Genomic DNA, 19,284 nt, shown 5'->3' with positions numbered 1-19,284 from the left:
TCTCCCTGCCGTGGCTGTGCTATCAGATCCTGGGGGATCGATGGGCTGCTGGTAAGAAGACTCCTGCTTCACCCTCAGTGAACCGAGTGCTAATTACCAATTCAATCCAGTGTCGGAGAGTGGCAGCCTGCACTTCATTTGACTGTGTCCTCCTGTTTTTAATGGGACCTCCACCCGGCACAAGGTTAAGCCAGGTCTTTGAAACAGGAGTGTGTATTGGAAAGAGCAGCAAAGGCAAAGTGCGGTCTTTGTAAATAATGTGTGGCTTTTTCAAATAAGCTCCATGGTATGACACAGCCCATTAATTCAACCTGCTGCAATATCTCTTGGCCTTTTGCTCTAAAAGCATATTTTAACAGGGAGTTAACTGAATTGTGAAAGCAGGGCACTTAACGTGGCAATTTTTCATCACAATATCATTAGTACATGACGGTGATTACCCAGAGTGTTTATGCTCTGCAGCAACAGGGCACTGACTCCAACAGCATTATCACACACACTGTTTCTTGAAACCAGATCAAACTCTGGGATACTTTACTCTATATTACATTTTTTATTGATGTTATGCCACTTAAATAGTGAGGGTAGATTAGGCTATTTTAGATGGTGGGATAGCAGTGGTTCAGACATCAATAGAGTGTCTCCTGGATACCTCTCAGTTAGGTAACTATAGGTACATCCTATGTGCCAAAAATAGCCGTAGCTCTAGAGGTGTAAATCTGCACTGGCCTCACGATTCAATTCAATTACAGTTCACCTGTCAACAATTCAATACGTCTCAATGTATCGCATCACCAAGTGCAAAAACAATCTGACTACAACAGTCCATAATAAGGCTTATAGTCTTGTGACACAAGTCCTGTTTACAATTTGACTGGAATATTTCAAAGAAGAGCTAGGTAGTTGCGGGTAGTAGTAGCATGAAACATGATCGTGACCTTGGCTTTGCTCACTGTAAGGCTCTGTAAAGCCAAAGGGAGCTGCAGATTCAGCGGATAATTCTCAAGAGGTTAGAGCTACGAGCAACACTTTTCACAGTGTCATATTTACTCCTAACTTATTTCCCTTTCCTTTCTTTCAGAGTCGGAAACACGCCAACAAAGTGCGGCTGTATTACATGCTACATCCTGTGGATGGAGGCTGCCCTGCCAAGAAGCTCCGAACAGACAATGTGAGTCCTGTGTGAATTATACATCTTATGGTCCATCCCACTGTATGTCCTCCCGCGTTCTCAGTAATCACTGAGTAACATGCACACATCAATCCACAGATGGATTCCCCCCCCCCCCATCGACCGCTCCCCGTGTCAGAATGGCTGAGAGATAAAGAGCAGTGCCACGTTTCTAACCCAATGAACAATGCGACAGGGACGCGCTGCGATCGGATGCAAGGGGATGCCATCAAACACAATGGTACTGTGTTTGATGGATTGTGAGGTAGCCGGCCCTCCCAGCCTTCCCTGTCATGTAAATTGGAAGTACATGATGTGTTTGACAAGCACAATTATGTGGCCTGTCATTCCCTGTTCGATTAGCGTTCGGGTGGTGATGTGCGCTGTTTGGTTGGTGTGGGCTTTACCACTCAAAGCAACTTCTGCTCCTCTGTGCCTCTGTTGGGGAAAGACAAAAACAGGGCTTTTACATCCACTTTGCAGCCCTGCCCACACTCAGACAAGCATCCCCATGTTGAGATTCCATGGTGCATGTTCAAATGTTATGTTACTGTAGTGTCACAGTGAAAGGGGGCATTTCCATTCCAAGTTCCTTTTGAGTGGAGTTTAGGGTTGGGCTGGCTGGGTGGAGCAGGTGAGGAGAGGCTGTGGAGAGATTGGAGTGGAGGGACTCTGGTCTCTGCTGTGATTACTGGGAGTTCACCAGCTATCAGTCTGGGAATCTGGGCTTCTGAACCAGATAAGGACACATCAAGGGGCACTATTGCTTTCTCTCGCTCCCTCAGCTCATCTTACAGTCTTGCTATCCTGTTTCTGTTTCACTTCACATTTCTCCTCCAACCCGCCGCTCTCTACTCTGCCTCCATGAATTTTTTTGTTCTCATTGCCTCATCTGCCCTCTGTCTCCCCATTCACTGTCTGTTTTTCACCATTCCCTTTCCTCTTGCCTCTTATGTTCCTTTTCTTTCCACTTTTCTATCCTTCCCTTCCCTTTCATTTGCTCTGCTTTGATTTTCTTCTCTTCCCTTCTTTCTCTATTCTCCTTCTCACCCATTTCCATTACTCTCCTCTCCCTTTCTATTGTTTTCCCCTGCCTATCTTTTTTCTGCTCTTTTCATCATCATCGCCTCATTTTCTTTCCTCTCGTGTCTCATATCCTATTTTTTTGTCCCCTTTCCCATTTTCTTTACTTTCTGTTTCCGTTAGTTCTCCTCTCACATTTTTATCTTATTTTCCCTTTTTTCCTCCTTCACTTTTCTGCTGTTTCCCACATGTTCCCTTCCCCGCTTGTCTTCTACTCCCCTCTCCTCCTCTTCCTTCCTCACATTGTACGCATTTCTTTCTCTGACTGTTTCTTTGATTAGATTTTTTTGCGATCCCTCAGAGAGAGGGGTCTTGTAGTCTATCTCCTGTCAGCGTTGTGCTGATGCTTTTATCACTCGCTCTGAAACCACGTGGGATCAGAGTGATAAGTGATGAGACTCGATCGTAGGAACTGTGCTTGCTAGTACCTTCCTGTCAGACAACACAGATACAACTTACTGTCTTACCGTTTGATACACAGTGTCATACTGTACACTATTCTTTCACCATCAAGATGTATTATGAATTATATTAATGATACTGAAAAGGCAACAATATTCATTGCTGATGTAAAAAAGAATCCCCACTTCCTGGCACATGTAACCACAGGGATGTAGTCATTAGGGACATTTGTTGCATAAAAGTTGGCTACTGTAAATGCTAAAATAGTGGCTGAAGCATTTATTTGGAACAGGCTTATATTAGAAACAAGCCATTATTCCTAAAGTGCCATGTTTTTGGGTAATGCAACTCAATACTCCCTTGGCACACGTTTCAATTGATAAATCCTCTAGTGGCTCAGTGAAAAGAATGCTTCACTTTCCTGTTAATCTGCAAGAAGTGTTGGTTGTTATTGACAGTCGCTTAATGGTAGTGATTGAAAAAAAAACCTTAGACCCTTTAAATGACATTAATAAAATAACAGTGTAAAAATACTACAAATATTCTGATTTTTATTCAAAAAATTATTTCAAGTGATTTCTGTATTACACTCCAATAAAGTTAAAGGACTCACAAACAAAAAAGGATTATAAAAGAAATGAAGTTTTTGGTTGTAGGGGTGCAACTAATAATTCATTTTTTATAAAATGTCAGAAAAATGCTCAAAAAGACCAAAGTGACGTTCTCAAATGTCTTGTTTTGTCCACATGATTTTTCTTACAAACTGACTCAAAACAATTAATTGATTATCAAAATAGTTGGTAGTTAATCAATTCATCGTTACTCGTATATAGTATGGGTCATTGAACCAAGTCAAATGTCAAATAAACATAGTGTTTTAAGTACATTTGCCTCTAAAATATTATTAAGTATTACGAAGCATAATATGGGAACACTCAAACAAAGTACAAGTCCCTTTAAAATTTCACATTTTGTAAAACATAAAAGTACTTACTTACTTACTTACTTCCTTACTTACTTCCTCCCAGCATTGTAGCAGTCAAACCATCATGGGACATTGCTCCATAGTAAATGTTGCTAATAAAACATTCATGTATCATTCAGAAGTGTCTAAGGTAGAGGCAGTCGTATTTATTCCTCTGTGGTCTATACTATTATTGCTCTCAAAATCAAAGCTGTTTGTATTTTGTGTACGGCTGTCAGATAGAATCTGTACCTGCTTTGTACTGGCTGTGTTAGCGGGGACGGCAGGGAAATTGGTTACTACATGGATACAGCTGTTCTTCCCAGATTCACTGTCCATACTGCAGCACCACTGAGCATGGGACTTAACAGGAAAAGGGCTCCTGTTGAATGTCCTATACTAGTTCATGTGAGATGACCTTGGCTTGTGTCATCTACAGTAAAGGCCTTGCTGTGGATTGTGTTGTTAATTTTTGCTGTGCTTTATGCTGGAGTAGTAATTAAGAAAAGTCATGCTGTTCCACACTACAAAATGACTACAATATATTAAAAACTCATTTTTGAAACAAAATCCCAGTGTCTGATGTCACTGATTAAAACATCTTTAGTGGCATAATCAACTGCTGTCGTGTCTGGTTGAGAAAAAATGAGTCAACGCCCAATTCATAGGGTTGACCATTCCTGTTCATGTTCTCTTTAGTAATACCAACCTCTTATTGTCAGTAAGCAGCTGATCACGTGTTAAGGTTGAGCTTGAGATACATGACCTTTTTCACAGCAGCCATTTGACATGAAATAGCAGGGTAAACACAAGTGTTACCAATTATACTTATTAATAGGGTTGGTTAAAAAAAATTACATATTGCAATATTTTGCTTTGTGATTGATCGATGTAGTATTTAAACCCCAAACCAAGAAAGCAGTGTTGTAAACTGAGTGCTTTAATGTTGAATGTTATAGATAAATACAAATGCAAACAAAAGTAGACTTAGATTTTATGCATATTGTGTTCCGTTGCTTATTGCCATATTTCGCAATATATGGAACTGTGATATGTATCGCCAGATTCTTAACAATACACTGCCTTACTAATTAAGGTCCTGTTCCATTCAGGTCAAACTGATTCAGGGTGCTGCTACTGTGCATGTTGGCTCACTGGAAATTGTCATTACACCTGTATTTCCTGTCAATGGCTGGCATAAGGGTGGAGATATTCTACGTTCTTGAATCTGAAATCTTTGCATTGATCTGAACCTCAGTGGTTGCCTGGTGTCCATTCCCACTGATGATATAAATCTATAAAAAAAAAATGGGCCATGAATATCTACTTTTACTTAGCCGGGTGATGTAGTAGCAAAATGTTACTCAAACAGGATGAAATGGGGAGTTTGTGCCATAGTAAATGTATGCAGTATGTGGGATCGTGTGTTTCTCTTATTGGTAGCATGTCTCCCAGTGTAACAGTGTGTCTCATTGATGTTTTTCAATAATTTCTGGACAACAATGGAGCTCTATGGCACAGAGGATGGAGCTATATCTGGCTTTGGATACAGACAGTCCCTGTTATTAGATACATTCATTGTTGGTTTGGGCCTTTTTATGCTATGTGTTGACAGGTAAAAGAACATAGAAAATCACCAAATTTATTCTTTAAGAAATTTTAAAATCAGAAGCTTACCTGATTAGCTACTGCTAGGCATGGAACGATATGGGAATTTCATGACACAGTTATCTTAAAAGAATTGCGATACACATTATCATCATGATAATCATGAAAATATACTTCATATTTTATGTGAGTGCATAATATTGTAAATCGTCCCATCCCTACTGCTTCCTGCTATTACTTCAGAAGCCGTTAACCAAAGGGTTAAGGGTTAAGCTTCCAGAGTGGAACTTGAAGCGGCTTTGTGTGGAAATGTTTCACAAATTGCTCCTGACAGATAAATTAAAGTTCAAATGAAAACTCAACTAATAGGATTAAGTCAATGACCATAAAGTCTGTAAGCCTATTCAATAAATCAGCCTGTATTGTATTTGCCTCTGGCTGTATTTTGTTTTAGTGGATACAAACTGTCTAATATCCAAGGATAAAGTTTGCCATAGAGACAACAAAGGCAGGGCTATTTTAATAATGCCGTGAACTGAGGGACCGGTTTATGTATCAAGGGAGCCACACCCATAAAAACTACAATAAAATGAAGCCCATTAAATGTAAAAGCCTTGTGCCCAACTTAAATTCAATGCAAATGCTGCAACTTCAGGATTTTTCTCCAGGCTGTTTTGCCCTAAAAAACTATCAAGTTTATTGTTATGACTGCAGTGGTATACAGTAAAAAATGTCCTTATGAGGCATCCATCAAACCCAAATTCAGCTCCATTGCGCTCCATTTGACATCCATTGTTGACAGCGAGTGTATTGCTTGTAACAAGATGTCATCCACCAGGACAACAACCATCAAATCTGCCCATTGAGACATGTTCCCTCCCCATCTGCATTTCACAAATCAACCGCCGACATCAGCTCGCTAATAGGCACACGGACCTCTGTAGGATGAGGACAGAAAAATCTCCAGCTCGCTGCAGAATCCTGTCAGGAGACAAGAGTGAGAGCCATGGGGGGAGTTTGGAGCTGATAGAACAACTCCTCTGAGCCCCACTGCTATTCAAATTAAATCAACCATGGGGTTAATATCTGTTCAGGAGAGAGGGAGATGGGGGGGGTTGTGAGGTTGGGGGTGTACTATCCTTTGCTCTTTTCTGCTGCAGCTGCTCAGCTTCCCTGTCTGCAGCCTCTTGATTCTGTTGTGTGTCATCTATTATGTATTTGGATCATGTACAGTAAATGAGCTTTACACACCCAATACTTTACATTGCATACATTAGCACTTGAAAAGACAGAGCATCTTTGTGGTCTAAGAGAGGGGTAGTCAAATGAAGGGGTGGATTAAATTATAACTGCAATACCCAGAGTGGATTTTAATAACAGTATTTAACACTTCTTTTTACAGAAAGTGGGTCAGTCATGGAGGGACATATTGGTCCCACTGGTGGCAGGGCCTCGAAGATGTTGTCACTGGTCACTTGGTCAGCTGAAAGTTCCGAAGAGGGAAACGGTTTCAGAAGTAAAGGTCCCATTCATTTTCTGTATTGACAATGACCAGTAGTCGGAGTACTTTGAAGGCTTGGATGGACGTTAAACACTCCCGATTGAACCATCAGCACAAAATGTGAACAAAGGTGTTCTCTGGCCAAAGATGCAGAGACATAAGTGTAGTATCTCTCCTTTTTGTTCCAGATTCCAGTTAAAAATCACTTCAGAGATACATTTTGAACATTCAATCAAAGAGCTTATATTTCTGTTGCAGGTGCCACCAAACCCCTATCACCAGAAAAGAATGATGACTGTAAAACCCCAGATTACATTTAATGACATTTTTAGACATGCTGGCTGCAGGGCATTAGGGATGACAATGTCGGTCTGTCTGTCACTCGCTCTTCCACATTGCTCCAGACTGACATACCTCATCAACTATAGACTGGATTGCAATGACATTTTGTACAGATCTTCATGATCCCCAGAGGACGGATTGTACTGATTTTGGTGATCCCCTGACCTTTTTTCTCGCACTACCAGCAGGTTGACATTTAAGGATTTGAGTGAAATATCTCAACTACTACTGGATGGGTTGCCATGACATTCATATCCACCTAAAGATGAATTAGAATAAATTGAAGGGCTCATCTGACTTTTCATCTAGCACCATCATCATCTTCATATGCAAAAATGAAGCATAGCGTTAGTTCAGACAGGCCACGAAGTCAGGCTCAGCTCTCAATTCCAGCTCTATCATATGATCACAGCTAGTCGTAAACACACATCAGCTGATGGCTCAGCTGATTCCTCCTAAGCTTCCTATTGGAAACCATACACAGTCAGCTGACAGCTCACCTGGTTCCCTCAAGCATCCAATTGGCAAATATCATTCATGGCGCCTTATTTAAGCTGCTTTAGCCTGCCTATCTCTGCTGCTTCTTCTACAAGCCGTTTTGCAACCCACCTCCACCCCAGCTCCTCCTTTTTATGTTGTTTCTAATTAATCAATGTCATTTTCTGATTGCCATTGATGCTTGCTCTGTTCTATACCCTGGGGGGGCTCTCTGCTGCCGTTCTCTTTGTCTTAAACTTTTCTATGTATGCACATGGAAGGGCAGGGAGGTGTGCTGTCCCTGCCTTAAGGTTTTCCATGTAGGCATGTGGAAGGACAAGGAGGTCCCAGAACAGAGCCATACCGCCAAATGTAACATTCTGCTTTGGAATAAAAGTTATTTTGACAAAAGTGGTCCTGACTGAACTGATGACATTCCCATCAGCCTCAGCTATACTTTGTATTTATTGCTAATGAGCAGATATTAGCATGCTGACACTATGATTGTGAACACGGTAAACATTATATGTGCTTTACATTAGAATATAAGCATTGTCAGTATTGCTGTGCGCCCTTTTTTAGGGTGATTTTGCGGGATACCCTGTTGGCATAGTGATGATGCTGTGTCCCCAGTCCACTTTTGGCCGGGGACCTTTGTTGCATGTCATTCCCCATCTCTGTTTCCCTTCATTCCCTGTCATTTTTCTATTGTCTGCTAACTAATTAACACATTAAATGCTCAGTGTTCACCGCTAAAGGGTAATTATGATGAACTGCTGACCTTTCATCTAGCACCAACATCAGGACAAAACTTCCACTCAACCAACACTTTGGTTCATCAAACGATATCTGAGATACTAGCAGACAGTTCCACATAATTTGTTGTGGATATTCATGCTCATCAGAAGATAAATGCTTACGTGCTTGGTTCCTCCAGTGCCACTGTCAGAACAAATCCTTCACTTGTACACAATTACTATTGAAATCTAAAGGTCAGACTTTTACTGAGCACATTTATGTCCCCTAGGATGGGACCTTCCCATTTTGGACAGAATGAGCTTTCTTGTGACATATCAATATCAAACCAATGGCTGATATGTATGTAATGTATTTAACAAATGTACACAAAGGACCTGCAACCTTTAAGGATCTACGAATATCCTTTTTTGCATTCACTAGCAGAGTTAAGGACTTTAGTCTTGTTAAAGTAAGGAATAATTCAGGTATGAAATCATCTTTAAGTTCAACTTCCCTGTAAATCACTTGCCCTCACCTTAAGTCAGTAGAATACCGTTCCGGTGTCCCTCTATAGATGGAGATCTTATTTTGATGAAGCCAGTTAAATCTTGTATAAAGAAGTAACATCCTCATTCCATAGGCAGAGCACACACATCACAAGACTCACAGAACAACAACCCACATTAGCTTTCCTGCTGAGGTCTCGTTCTTATCTAACTTACAGACATGAACACACGTCTTGTCCTGCACTTTAGCTTGTTCAATGAACCACCACACAAACCGGATAACAGTGCGCTGCTAATGTCAGTTTGCAGATAGCTAATTAGCTGCTGGACTGCAGCACATTAACAGCAACGAAACCAAAGTACCTTTTCTTCCTTTTCATAATAAAAAACCTATTAGCAGTACATTTGACATTATTTTTGACTAAACAAAGGTTTGACTAAATGCGGTTTCCTATTGTACATTGACTGCTGTTTGGCTTTTTGGAGCAGAAGCCTTTGTGATCAACCCAGGACTATCCTCACACGTTGTTTCATCTTTGTTTTTTCAAGTGTCACAATAAATCTATGTTGGGTCTGCAGGCTGACCTTAGGCTCCTGGTAAAAGGGCACATTGCCTTGATGGGAGAGGGCTCCACTTAAACTACACAGATGTGATGCGACCAGGCTGTGCTTATAAGGTGGCACTGTCTAAAAATACACTCGGCAGCACCGCCTCCAGAGACTGTGGGAGTGCGTATGGCCTGGCATGGCCCGGCGTCTGGACCTGGTTGAGCTGATGGCATCTGACAACTGTACACGCTGCTGGTCATGCTAGTCGCTGTGATAACGTGCTCGCATGCTGGGAGGGAGTGTCAGTTAAGTAGTATGTTCTCAGGGGTTTGTAGTTTTGAGGATTAAGACGGTGAAATAGCGTGTTTTGAATTATGGAGAACCTGCTGTACAGAGTTGCATTCAGGTGATAAAAATAAAACCTGAGAGGCAAACATGAATAAACATAAACTTGTTTTGAGGCTGCAGTTTTGCCAGTCGGAAACCTGTGCACCGTCTGTGGTTTTCACTCTACTCAGTGGTTTTTAATTTGTTATAGCAGTTCATTCAGTCTTCTGCTCAAGACAGCAGCTGGATTTCCATCGAAGACTTTTCATGGGAATTATGAAATATCAGATTTTCATAGCTGTATGGGAATTGCACCTTTTAGATAGATGTCCTCAACAATGCAGAAAAAGTTTGAACTAGGGATGGGGCCGATCCAATCCAGTATCGGTATCGAGACCGATACCAGCGTAATTCTTTTTTTTTCAGATTTTCCCGATCCAACCTGCGGAGATATCCGATATCCATGAGCCATGTCTGCGTTTTAACGTTGTCTGCTGAAATGACTCCACAAGTGATTCTCGCTGGCCAGTCTGCTAGCTGGCTGCAAACTGTGGAATGGATTTCCTGAACGGAGGCGCGGCTCAATGAGACACAGAGTTATGAGACACGTCCCCCGTTCAGGAAATCCATTCCGCAGTCTGCAGCCAGCTAGCAAAGCCGTGATTCAGAGAGGCGGAAGCTCCCTCGCGTCGTACAACACTACGAACGCAATCAAACAATCAAAAAAAAGCACCACACGAAAGAGCACGAGGATTATTGGGTCAAAATGAGAACCACCACTTGACTGTTAAAGTAGTATTACAGTTCTTACACGGTACAGGGCTATATATGAAAATTTGAAGCAGTAACATTATCCTTAGAGTGACTTCCTGAGGAGGGCAGTAATACGCCTAGAAGCATCTAAACTGCCGGAAATCCATATGAAGAAGAAGAAGAAGTGTAGGGGCAGAAAGACAAAAGGAGCTGTCAGGAATCACTTCTGGAGTCATTCCAAAAACAAGGTAAACTCCAGACAGACAACGGGAAAGCTAAAGGGATTAGTGTGTGTGTGTGTGTGTGTGTGTGTGTGTGTGTGTGTGAAAGATGTTTACACTTATTGCACTTTTCTTATATTTCAAATATTTGACATTTTGGAAATTCAATAAATATTGACATGACAATAAATTTGAAACCCTTACAGTTGCATATTTTTTTTCAGGATGGGATTTCTCCTGTTAATAGGATTTCCTGTTTTTCTGACTTCCTTTGCTGACCTTATACTTACCTCAAGTTGCCTTTTGGGACATACATGCATACATATGTACATATCATACTTGCCTGTTGAGAGGAGTTTATTTCAGCCTCATATAAAATCAACAATAATGATAATTAAAGCTGAAAGCAGCGTTGAGCGGGACCTCGCACTCCACGCAAATTGGGGGCGTGCTGCGGCCGCGACGCGTGCCATTGTTACACGTGCGGACCAAAACATGAAATTTCACGTAAATCAGCTCAAAATTGCCATGCAGCACTTACTTCCTGTTGCCGGTAGGTGGCGCTATCACTATGTCTTAATATTGTCATGTAGACAAGTTCAGGGCGGGACTGTTATAACACACGTGAAGTTTCATTGAGATTGGACCACGTACGCTGAAGTTATGAGGACGTGTTCAGGGCGAGACTTGACAGAATATATGAAGTTTACTGGAGATTGGACATTGCACACTGAAGTTATGAGTGCTGTTTTATGGTGAATCCGCTGAATTCGACAAGTCGTCACTGGCACGGTCATTTCACGTAACTCAGCTCAAAATCGCCATGCAGCGCTTACTTCCTATTGCCAGTATAGCTGGCGCTATCACTATGTCTGAATATTGTCATGTACACGTGTTCAGGGCGGGACTGTTATCAAGCATTTAAAGTGTGGAGCCGATTGGACAATGTACACTCAAGTTTAGCAAATTCGTGTTTTGTGGCGGTCCATCAAAATTTCCTGCCACCCCACAGACACGCCCCCTCACCACAGTCAACACATATCATCAACAATGTGTTTTGCATTTTATAAGTACATTTCAGCTGGATCTGATCATCCTGAGGGCACGCCACGGACACGCCCTTTAATGTACATGCACAAATAGCACAACTTTTAATCAGCACCATTTTTTGACTGTACTGACCAATTTTGAAGTAGATCCGATAAATTCCCTAGGAGGAGTTCATTCAAATACAACGCAAAAACTTAACCGAAAATGTGCACGGAATTCACTATGGCCAACTTTGAGGGCGTGCCATGGACACGCCCTTCAACTTACATGCACAAATAGCACAACTTTTAATCAGAACCATTTTTTGACTGTACTCACAAATTTTGAAGCAGATCCGATAAATTCCCTAGGAGGAGTTCGTTCAAATACAACGCGAAAAGTTGAAATCAAAATCAAAATCAAAATCAAAATGGCCAACTTCCTGTGGGGTTTTGGGTATGGGTCCAAGAGGCTTTTTTGTATGTCCCGGCATGTTATACGTGTCTACTGAGTTTCGTACATATCAGTGAAACGTGGCGCCGGGGCTGCTGTTTTTTTATCCTGTAGGGGGCCCTACAAACACGACGAACACGATTTTTGGTATGTGAGCTTCAGGCACCACTCTACACGTGCCCTGTGCATTTCATATTCATAACTATTACGGTCTCCGCACAGTGATTTACCATGCCACCAGACCGCCACCTAGAGGCGGATTGTTGACACATTTTTTTGTGAGCCTCAGGGAGCCATGGGAAAGCATCGTACCAAGTTTCATCTTAATCACACATACTGTTGTAGGGATATAAACTTCTTCATTTTAAAGAGCGCCACCTTGTGGCTATGGCCTGAAAGATGCCTAAGGAAGACATGTGGAACTATGGACCCAAGTTTTGTGTCAATCGGACATACCAATGTGGAGAAATGGTCCACTTCCTTTTTTGACAAAAAATTCACAGGAAGTGCTAATTTTATAACGTGCTGGTTTTTTAAAATATCAAAATTCCTTTAATCACTTTTTTATTATGAGGGTCCTCAGATGCTTCGTGAAAAATTTTGTGCGAATCGCACAAAGCACAAAAAGTAGTTCATGGACATTTCGCGCTCTGCCGGAAAAAGATTCCAGGCGGAATTGGGCGTGGCCTATATGGGGAGATTCAGCTCTATTCACCAAACGCGTGGATATAAGTTTCTTGAGTGTGTGACAAACAATGCGGGAGTTATTAGCCTAAACGCACTTTTCATGATAGTAGCGCACCCTAGTGGCGGATCCGAAAGCGACGCATAAAATATAAAATTTTTCACCAGGCCTGATCACTTTGCCAAATAAAATTGACTTTTCGTATATGTTCGGGGGGGCAAAAACGCAATCAGAAGTGCTAAAAATACGTAAGAAGAAACGAAGCAAAAACAATAGGGACCTCCAGCGGTCGCTTGCGAGGTCCCTAATAATAATATTAACGCAAACAGAGCTCTGGTATCGGAATAGTATCGGTATCGGCCGATTCAGGTTTCGGGATCGGATCGGAAGTGAAAAAATGTGGATCAGTGCACTAGTTTTAACATTTGCTTGAGGCAGGAAGGTTTTTGGTCAATAACAGTGCTGGAAATGCATTTGTGACCCAATTTCTATATTATACAAGTACTGAAATGATGAATGCATTAATCGATTAGTTGATGGACAGAAAAATGATCTGAGTTTTATACTGTAAGTCATTCCAGATTTGCTGATTACATCTTATTGCTTTTCCAAGTAATATCACAGTAAATGATCACAGTAAACACCTTTATATTTTTTGACTGCTGATCAGACAGGCATTATGTTGGCTTTTGGAACTTGAATGATCATTTATGATTATTTTTAACATTCTGTTGACAACCGGAGTTATACTTTTATCAAAATAATAATAATTACATAATAATTAAAAATAATGACACAATAGCCTTTAACTAAAATGCCTTTGTATTATATTGTTGCTCAAACAAACATGCTCTATCAGATCCCATGATGTGATTGATTTAGATGATGTAAACATAGCCAGCCACAGCCTGAAAGTCATTTGAAATTGTTGGAAGACTATAATTATGGAGCTTGTTTTTAGAATGTCATTGCTTTTTATAAAACTTGTTGGCATTGTTAAACTTTTTTTATTCCTGTTCAACAAAACAGTGAGACTATCTTAAATTAACTTCAAGCTGTTCATTCTCTTTTTAAGTCATTTGTTATTGGCTTTATTGTTTGTGTGTGCAGCAGCCTAATTGGTAGTATAATATATGGGTATTTTTTGCATTCTATAACACAGGAGTTCCCAAACCTTTTCATGTTAAGGCCATCTAAAATATAAACACATTAGACCACAGACCCCAAGGTTGAGAGGATTCTGTCCCAAGGAATCCTCTGGGTTTTTTAATTTGGCTTTTAAATTTATTTTCAGGTTTTTAAGATTAAAATCTTCATAGTCAATCAAACAATAACAACAAAGGCCGTCACATTATCAAATACAAAGAGTTTGACTATGTTATATGGTTCATTGATCTGATTGGTTGAAGTTTGCCCCCAATAGATAGTGATAGACAGATGGTTCATCCAATCACTGGCTCAGTATTTTTTTTGAAGGTGCCTGCCCTTTTCCAAACAGTTTCCAATGACAGCTTCTCAAATTAAAACTACTTTAATTGTAAAGACACTTTGCCATCGTGTCCATGGACAAATATGCTTCCAGTATCATCACCTCACAGTATAAGTTCCACACGGGTGCTCGCAATTGCCTGGGGGTTGCCTAATATAGCGTACATTCTGAGCTCCGAAGCATCCACTGAATTGATGCCTACGCTTCCACTTAAATTACATTGAAGAAATAAACTTTGAAATTCAATAGACAATTTAATGTAAACCAGGAGAGTTTGATGTTTGATGAAATTCTCCTTGCAGAGATGCAGCATGTGGCAACACTGTTAATCAAGAAAACAGCAGTCTTCTTTTACACATTGGCTCCCAGGAACATCACAGCTCAGGAAACATGTTTTTATTTGTCTCAGTATGCTGCATGAAAGCTTTGCTGTAGACAGAGGCAGACAGCATAGACACTTAATTCTCCCACACAGCTACATAAGCAGGCCTAATAATGGTTACAACATGGTATTGATTGGTTTGACATGTTTGTGTTCATACATACTGCACAAAATGAAATGTAACCAAATGTATGCCAAAGGAATACATGAGATTTTGGCTCTATGGTTATGGGTGCATTAGCAACACACATTTTTTCATTCTGAGGTGTTACTAAGGCATTTGTGACATTCACCAAGATGTTACACTATTATAGAATGGACCATAATAATAAGCTGGTGGTAAGCAGCTAAAAAAGGGAAAGGTGAAAGAGTAACTGTCGCCTACCTCTGGAATTGCTGTCAAGGTGCCCTTGGACAAAGCATTTAAACCCAGAGCTGCTCACAGAGCTCCTCTGTTGCCAATAGCAGAAAACTATGTTGTACTCTGATAGTGTTATATTCCTTTTGAGCCTTTTAAAAACACTTACATTATATTATATTACTTTAGACGTGTTTTATTTGAAAAGTGCCCTGAGGTTATGATTTGGTGCTATATAACTAAAATGGAATTGAACTGAGAGTCTACAACCATGCTAGCTGCTCTGTTAGATTGCACTTAGGTACAGCTGTCCTGTGAGCTAAATGCTAACATCAGTTTTCAGGTATTTGATCATATTAGACAATTAAAATCTTGATTATAATGCTTATGTAAAGTTAAGGATCACCAACAATTTTATTATTCATCTTATTGGGAACATACATGTCTGTACCAAATTAAATCACATTCCATTCAGTAGCTTTTGAGACATTTCACTTGTAACATTTCACTGTCAACCTCATGCTGAGGCTTGAGGAAAAGTCAGAGGATCACCAGACTCAGTAGGTGCAAAAACTAGGATAGTAAAGATGTAAAGTTTATGATTCCTAGACGATGGTCTAGGAACCATGGATGCTTGTACAAAATTCCATCCAATAGTTGTTAAGATAATTTAGTGGGGACCAAAGTGGAGGACCTACTCCCACAGGCCAACATTGCAACGCTGCTACTATGGCTAGAAAGGATTCATTGGCAGATTGAACTGGTTAAACCATGTTCTACTGTAAGTGAACATCTCAAGGATTACTAAACATAGCCCTGTTTAATCTTACGCTTAAATGTTCCCATATGGCAGAACAATTGCAGCACATCTGCCTCTTACCCTTTATGGGATCCATGATTTATCCACCACTGTTTGGGCAGTGAGAACATTTCCTAAATACAAAATTCCTCTTTCTTCATTGCACTATATGTTGCACTTGCCGATCAATGCGCAATTTAGCACTTTGTCAAGCAGAAGTAATATCCATTATAAATGTTCATGTCTGCAGTTGGTTGGCTGGCTCTGGTGTTTTGCTTGTCAGTTTATTCAACTGCCAGATTCCATTAAATCAGGCCTGCAGCGTTGCTACCGGGTTCTGGTGGAGAAATGGAGCAGTTGCACTGGAGATGGCACAGGTGTCCCGCATTGCCTTGACTGAACAAGAAGTGACTGTAGTCTTATGCTTTGTTGCCTCAACCTCTCCTTGAGCAATATCCAACAGACTGCACACTTGGCGCATGCCCACTTATAGCAAGCCAACCCCTTTTTCTATACCATGTACACTAAATCAAAGCCTATACGGCCTGAGAGGGATGGAAAATAAGTTCACTGTGGCATCATAAACCTAGAAATCTATTCTACTACAAGAGTTGCAACCTAAATACTGATGACATACAGTAATTTTAAGATAACATATGATCGACTTTGAATTTTCATTGTGAGGAAACACGTGGTGGTGTCACTGCAAACACTACAAGATTAATAATAATTATTACCTTCAAAATGCAGTAATATCCACATTTTGAGAACAAAAATTTAAAATATATATATATATTTCAGCTTTACCAGTTTACTGATCTGTCAAAGGTGGATGATAATGCATTTGTAATGTCTATAAAAAAGAGGCTGTACTAAAGATAAAATAAACAAAGGCCCAACACAACCTACCGCAACCAGTTTTCACTGAGATCTATACAGTTTTGCAACTTCTTGGCCTTTTGAGTGCTCATAAAGGGAAAAGTTTACTCTAAGCTCGTACTTATATTTGTTGTAGTTTTGCTTATATACCTTGGGCTTTTGATGCAGCATTTTTAGCAACTTTTGCCTGCAAACAATACTTTAAATCTCACCTGTATTGCATGACATTTCAAAAAAGAGCAGTTAAATATCACTTTAAGCCTTAGCACTGACAGATAAATGCACGCAGACTCTATTGATACACAAAGCTGAATAAACATAACGGTACCTCAGGGTGTTAGATATGATATCAAATGTTTCCAGAGAACTGAAGTGTCATTCTTCTGCTCTTTGAAAAATGAACTGAGGAGAGGATGATGCCTTTTTGCCACCCTAACAGTATTTTGCAGCTGCCCTCGAGTGTGGAATCTGGACTCCACGCTTCCATTTCTCTTCCAAAAGTGCAAATGTCCTCTGAGCTCCTTTGCAAATGGTATGGATGTGAATTGCTGCTGTGTGAGGGAGGTGGGCCATTATTCCCAATAAAGGGCTGTGACTTAGCGAAACCTCACCTCGCAGAAAGCAGAGTCTAGCAGAATGAAGGCAGGAGCCCAGTACGCATGTGAGAGTAATGAACCAATTGAAAAAGGAACCTCTGAAAAGTATTTGAACAATGTCTAAAGAAAGAAAGCCATTTCCAGCCTTGGGATGGTGTGAGAGAGCTGACAATGCTGTTCTTCCTCAGTGAGAATAGAACTACATATGATCCCCACCCCCATTGGGCTGTCAGTCTCATTTCCCTGTAGGGTTTGAATAATCAGAGTCATTCACAGTGGACCTTTTTAGGGCTGTGACAGTATGGAGTTTTTTCTTACCGTGGAGAAAAAGAAACATATCCCCTGCGGTTTTCCATTTTTTTCATTTTGAAAACCATTATTGTCGTTGTTAGCATGCTGTTAGCCGTCCACAGTCAATCCCATGATACATTAGTCGAGTCTACTGCCCAAACATAGTGTTTTTCCATCAAATTATCTCTGGTTTTTGAAGCAGCCCGAGTTTCCACCTGTTTTGAGTGGAACCATCCTATTTAGGGATGCGTCATCAACAGAGAGCGTTGAACAATGCACAACATCCTGTAGAATATGACACGACCACATTGGTTCCCAAGGAAAACCTGCTACTTTTTGGTAATAAATTTTCAGGTTCCGAACCAATTTATTTGCTCAGAATGGTTCAAAACTAGGTGCTTGATCCGGAACAAAGCCAGTTCCGGTTGGTGGAAAAGGCCCATCAGAGGCAGAGTAGGTAAGATCTTCACAGAATTCTGGTGAGGAATATAATACTGAGTGTGACAGCTCATTAGAATAACATGAGATTGCAGTGATGATGGCAATCACAGGACTGCAGTATTGGGGTCAAGCTGTAATCGTGACAGCCCCAGAACTTTTCATGAGAGTAGAAGGAGATGAATGGCTGAAGAAGTGGGTTTGGGAGCTCAGGTTCAGCAAGTTCAAACCTCAAATTATCTCCAAAGATAGGTAAGAAAAATCTTTTTAACGGTAGACTCTTCTAAAAGTTGCATTCCAAATTCTTCCACTTTTTACTCATTAGCCACACTACACACGTTGCTAAAATTTGCACCCCACTCACAGCAAGAGGAAAGCGTTTGAAAAGTGTTTGGACTCCAGTGAGCACGTCTGGCGGGCCGGGTGGTCTCTGTGAGGTTTTCCACCGAAGGATTCCAAAAGAACGAGGAGGAAAGAGATCTAACGTTAGTGAGTTCAGCTTTCCCGGTGTTGCTCAATACAAAGGTTTGAGCTTGAATTTATGGGGTTTCAATTTATGTGATTCTCTTGCAGCCCCAATGTTGGATTTATTCTGATAAGATGGCTGAAATTTGATGTAAAAATAATGCTGTGTGTTGCCTTTAATACTTGCTTATCATCCCAAAGTCATTTTGAAACTGTGTATTCATTTAGGAAGCTGTCTGGACCTCATCATCAAGGTGAGGAGTGACTCCAACTATGAAAAACTAATTTGGGTGAATATGTCAGCTTCATATGGTTCATTAAAAGCGCTGAGCATGCAGTTATCACAGCTGTACGTTTTGCTGAGTTGGTGTAACTGATCAGAATATCCTCTGAGTCCCTCAGCTGGGTCATCCACAGTGTGAACCTGCTGTTCACAATTATGTTACATTGTGAAAAGCTTAGATAAGGATGAGCAGGGAACTGTTTAACCTTGTGAAAAGACAAAGAGAAGGCGGCAGATGTTGGATTAAGACAAATGTGTCAATCAATGGACAAGAACATTTTTTGTATTCTTATCCTAAATCTCTATTCTCTTCTGTTTTGTGTGCTCGTACAAGCAGTCAGCAAACCCTCTGAACTGCATACATTTGTTTAAAATTGCTTGTGTTAACTTGATGAATGCAGCCTGTAGTTAGGGCTTGATAAAACACGCACGCCTAAAACAACAACATTTTGCTATAAATATATCTTACAGAATTTTTTGCACTACCATAACCTA

General features: G+C 40.6%; 1 protein-coding gene across 2 annotated transcripts in view; it reads left to right on the top strand.

Moving 5' to 3' along the window:
- zmat4a (zinc finger, matrin-type 4a) overlaps positions 1 to 19,284 on the top strand; it is a 146,192-nt gene that overhangs the window by 52,952 nt on the left and 73,956 nt on the right. For both annotated transcript variants that reach the window (XM_051422099.1, XM_051422098.1), the window contains exon 3: positions 1,082 to 1,171. In XM_051422099.1, the coding sequence (XP_051278059.1) occupies positions 1,082 to 1,171 (90 nt within the window). The remainder of the gene's footprint in view (positions 1 to 1,081; positions 1,172 to 19,284) is intronic.

This window comes from Dicentrarchus labrax, unplaced genomic scaffold (assembly GCF_905237075.1).
Source record: "Dicentrarchus labrax unplaced genomic scaffold, dlabrax2021, whole genome shotgun sequence".
Classification (NCBI taxonomy): Eukaryota; Metazoa; Chordata; class Actinopteri; family Moronidae; genus Dicentrarchus; species Dicentrarchus labrax.
The sequence above is the reverse complement of the archived record's forward strand: the minus strand, read 5'-3'. Positions and strand labels throughout refer to the sequence as shown.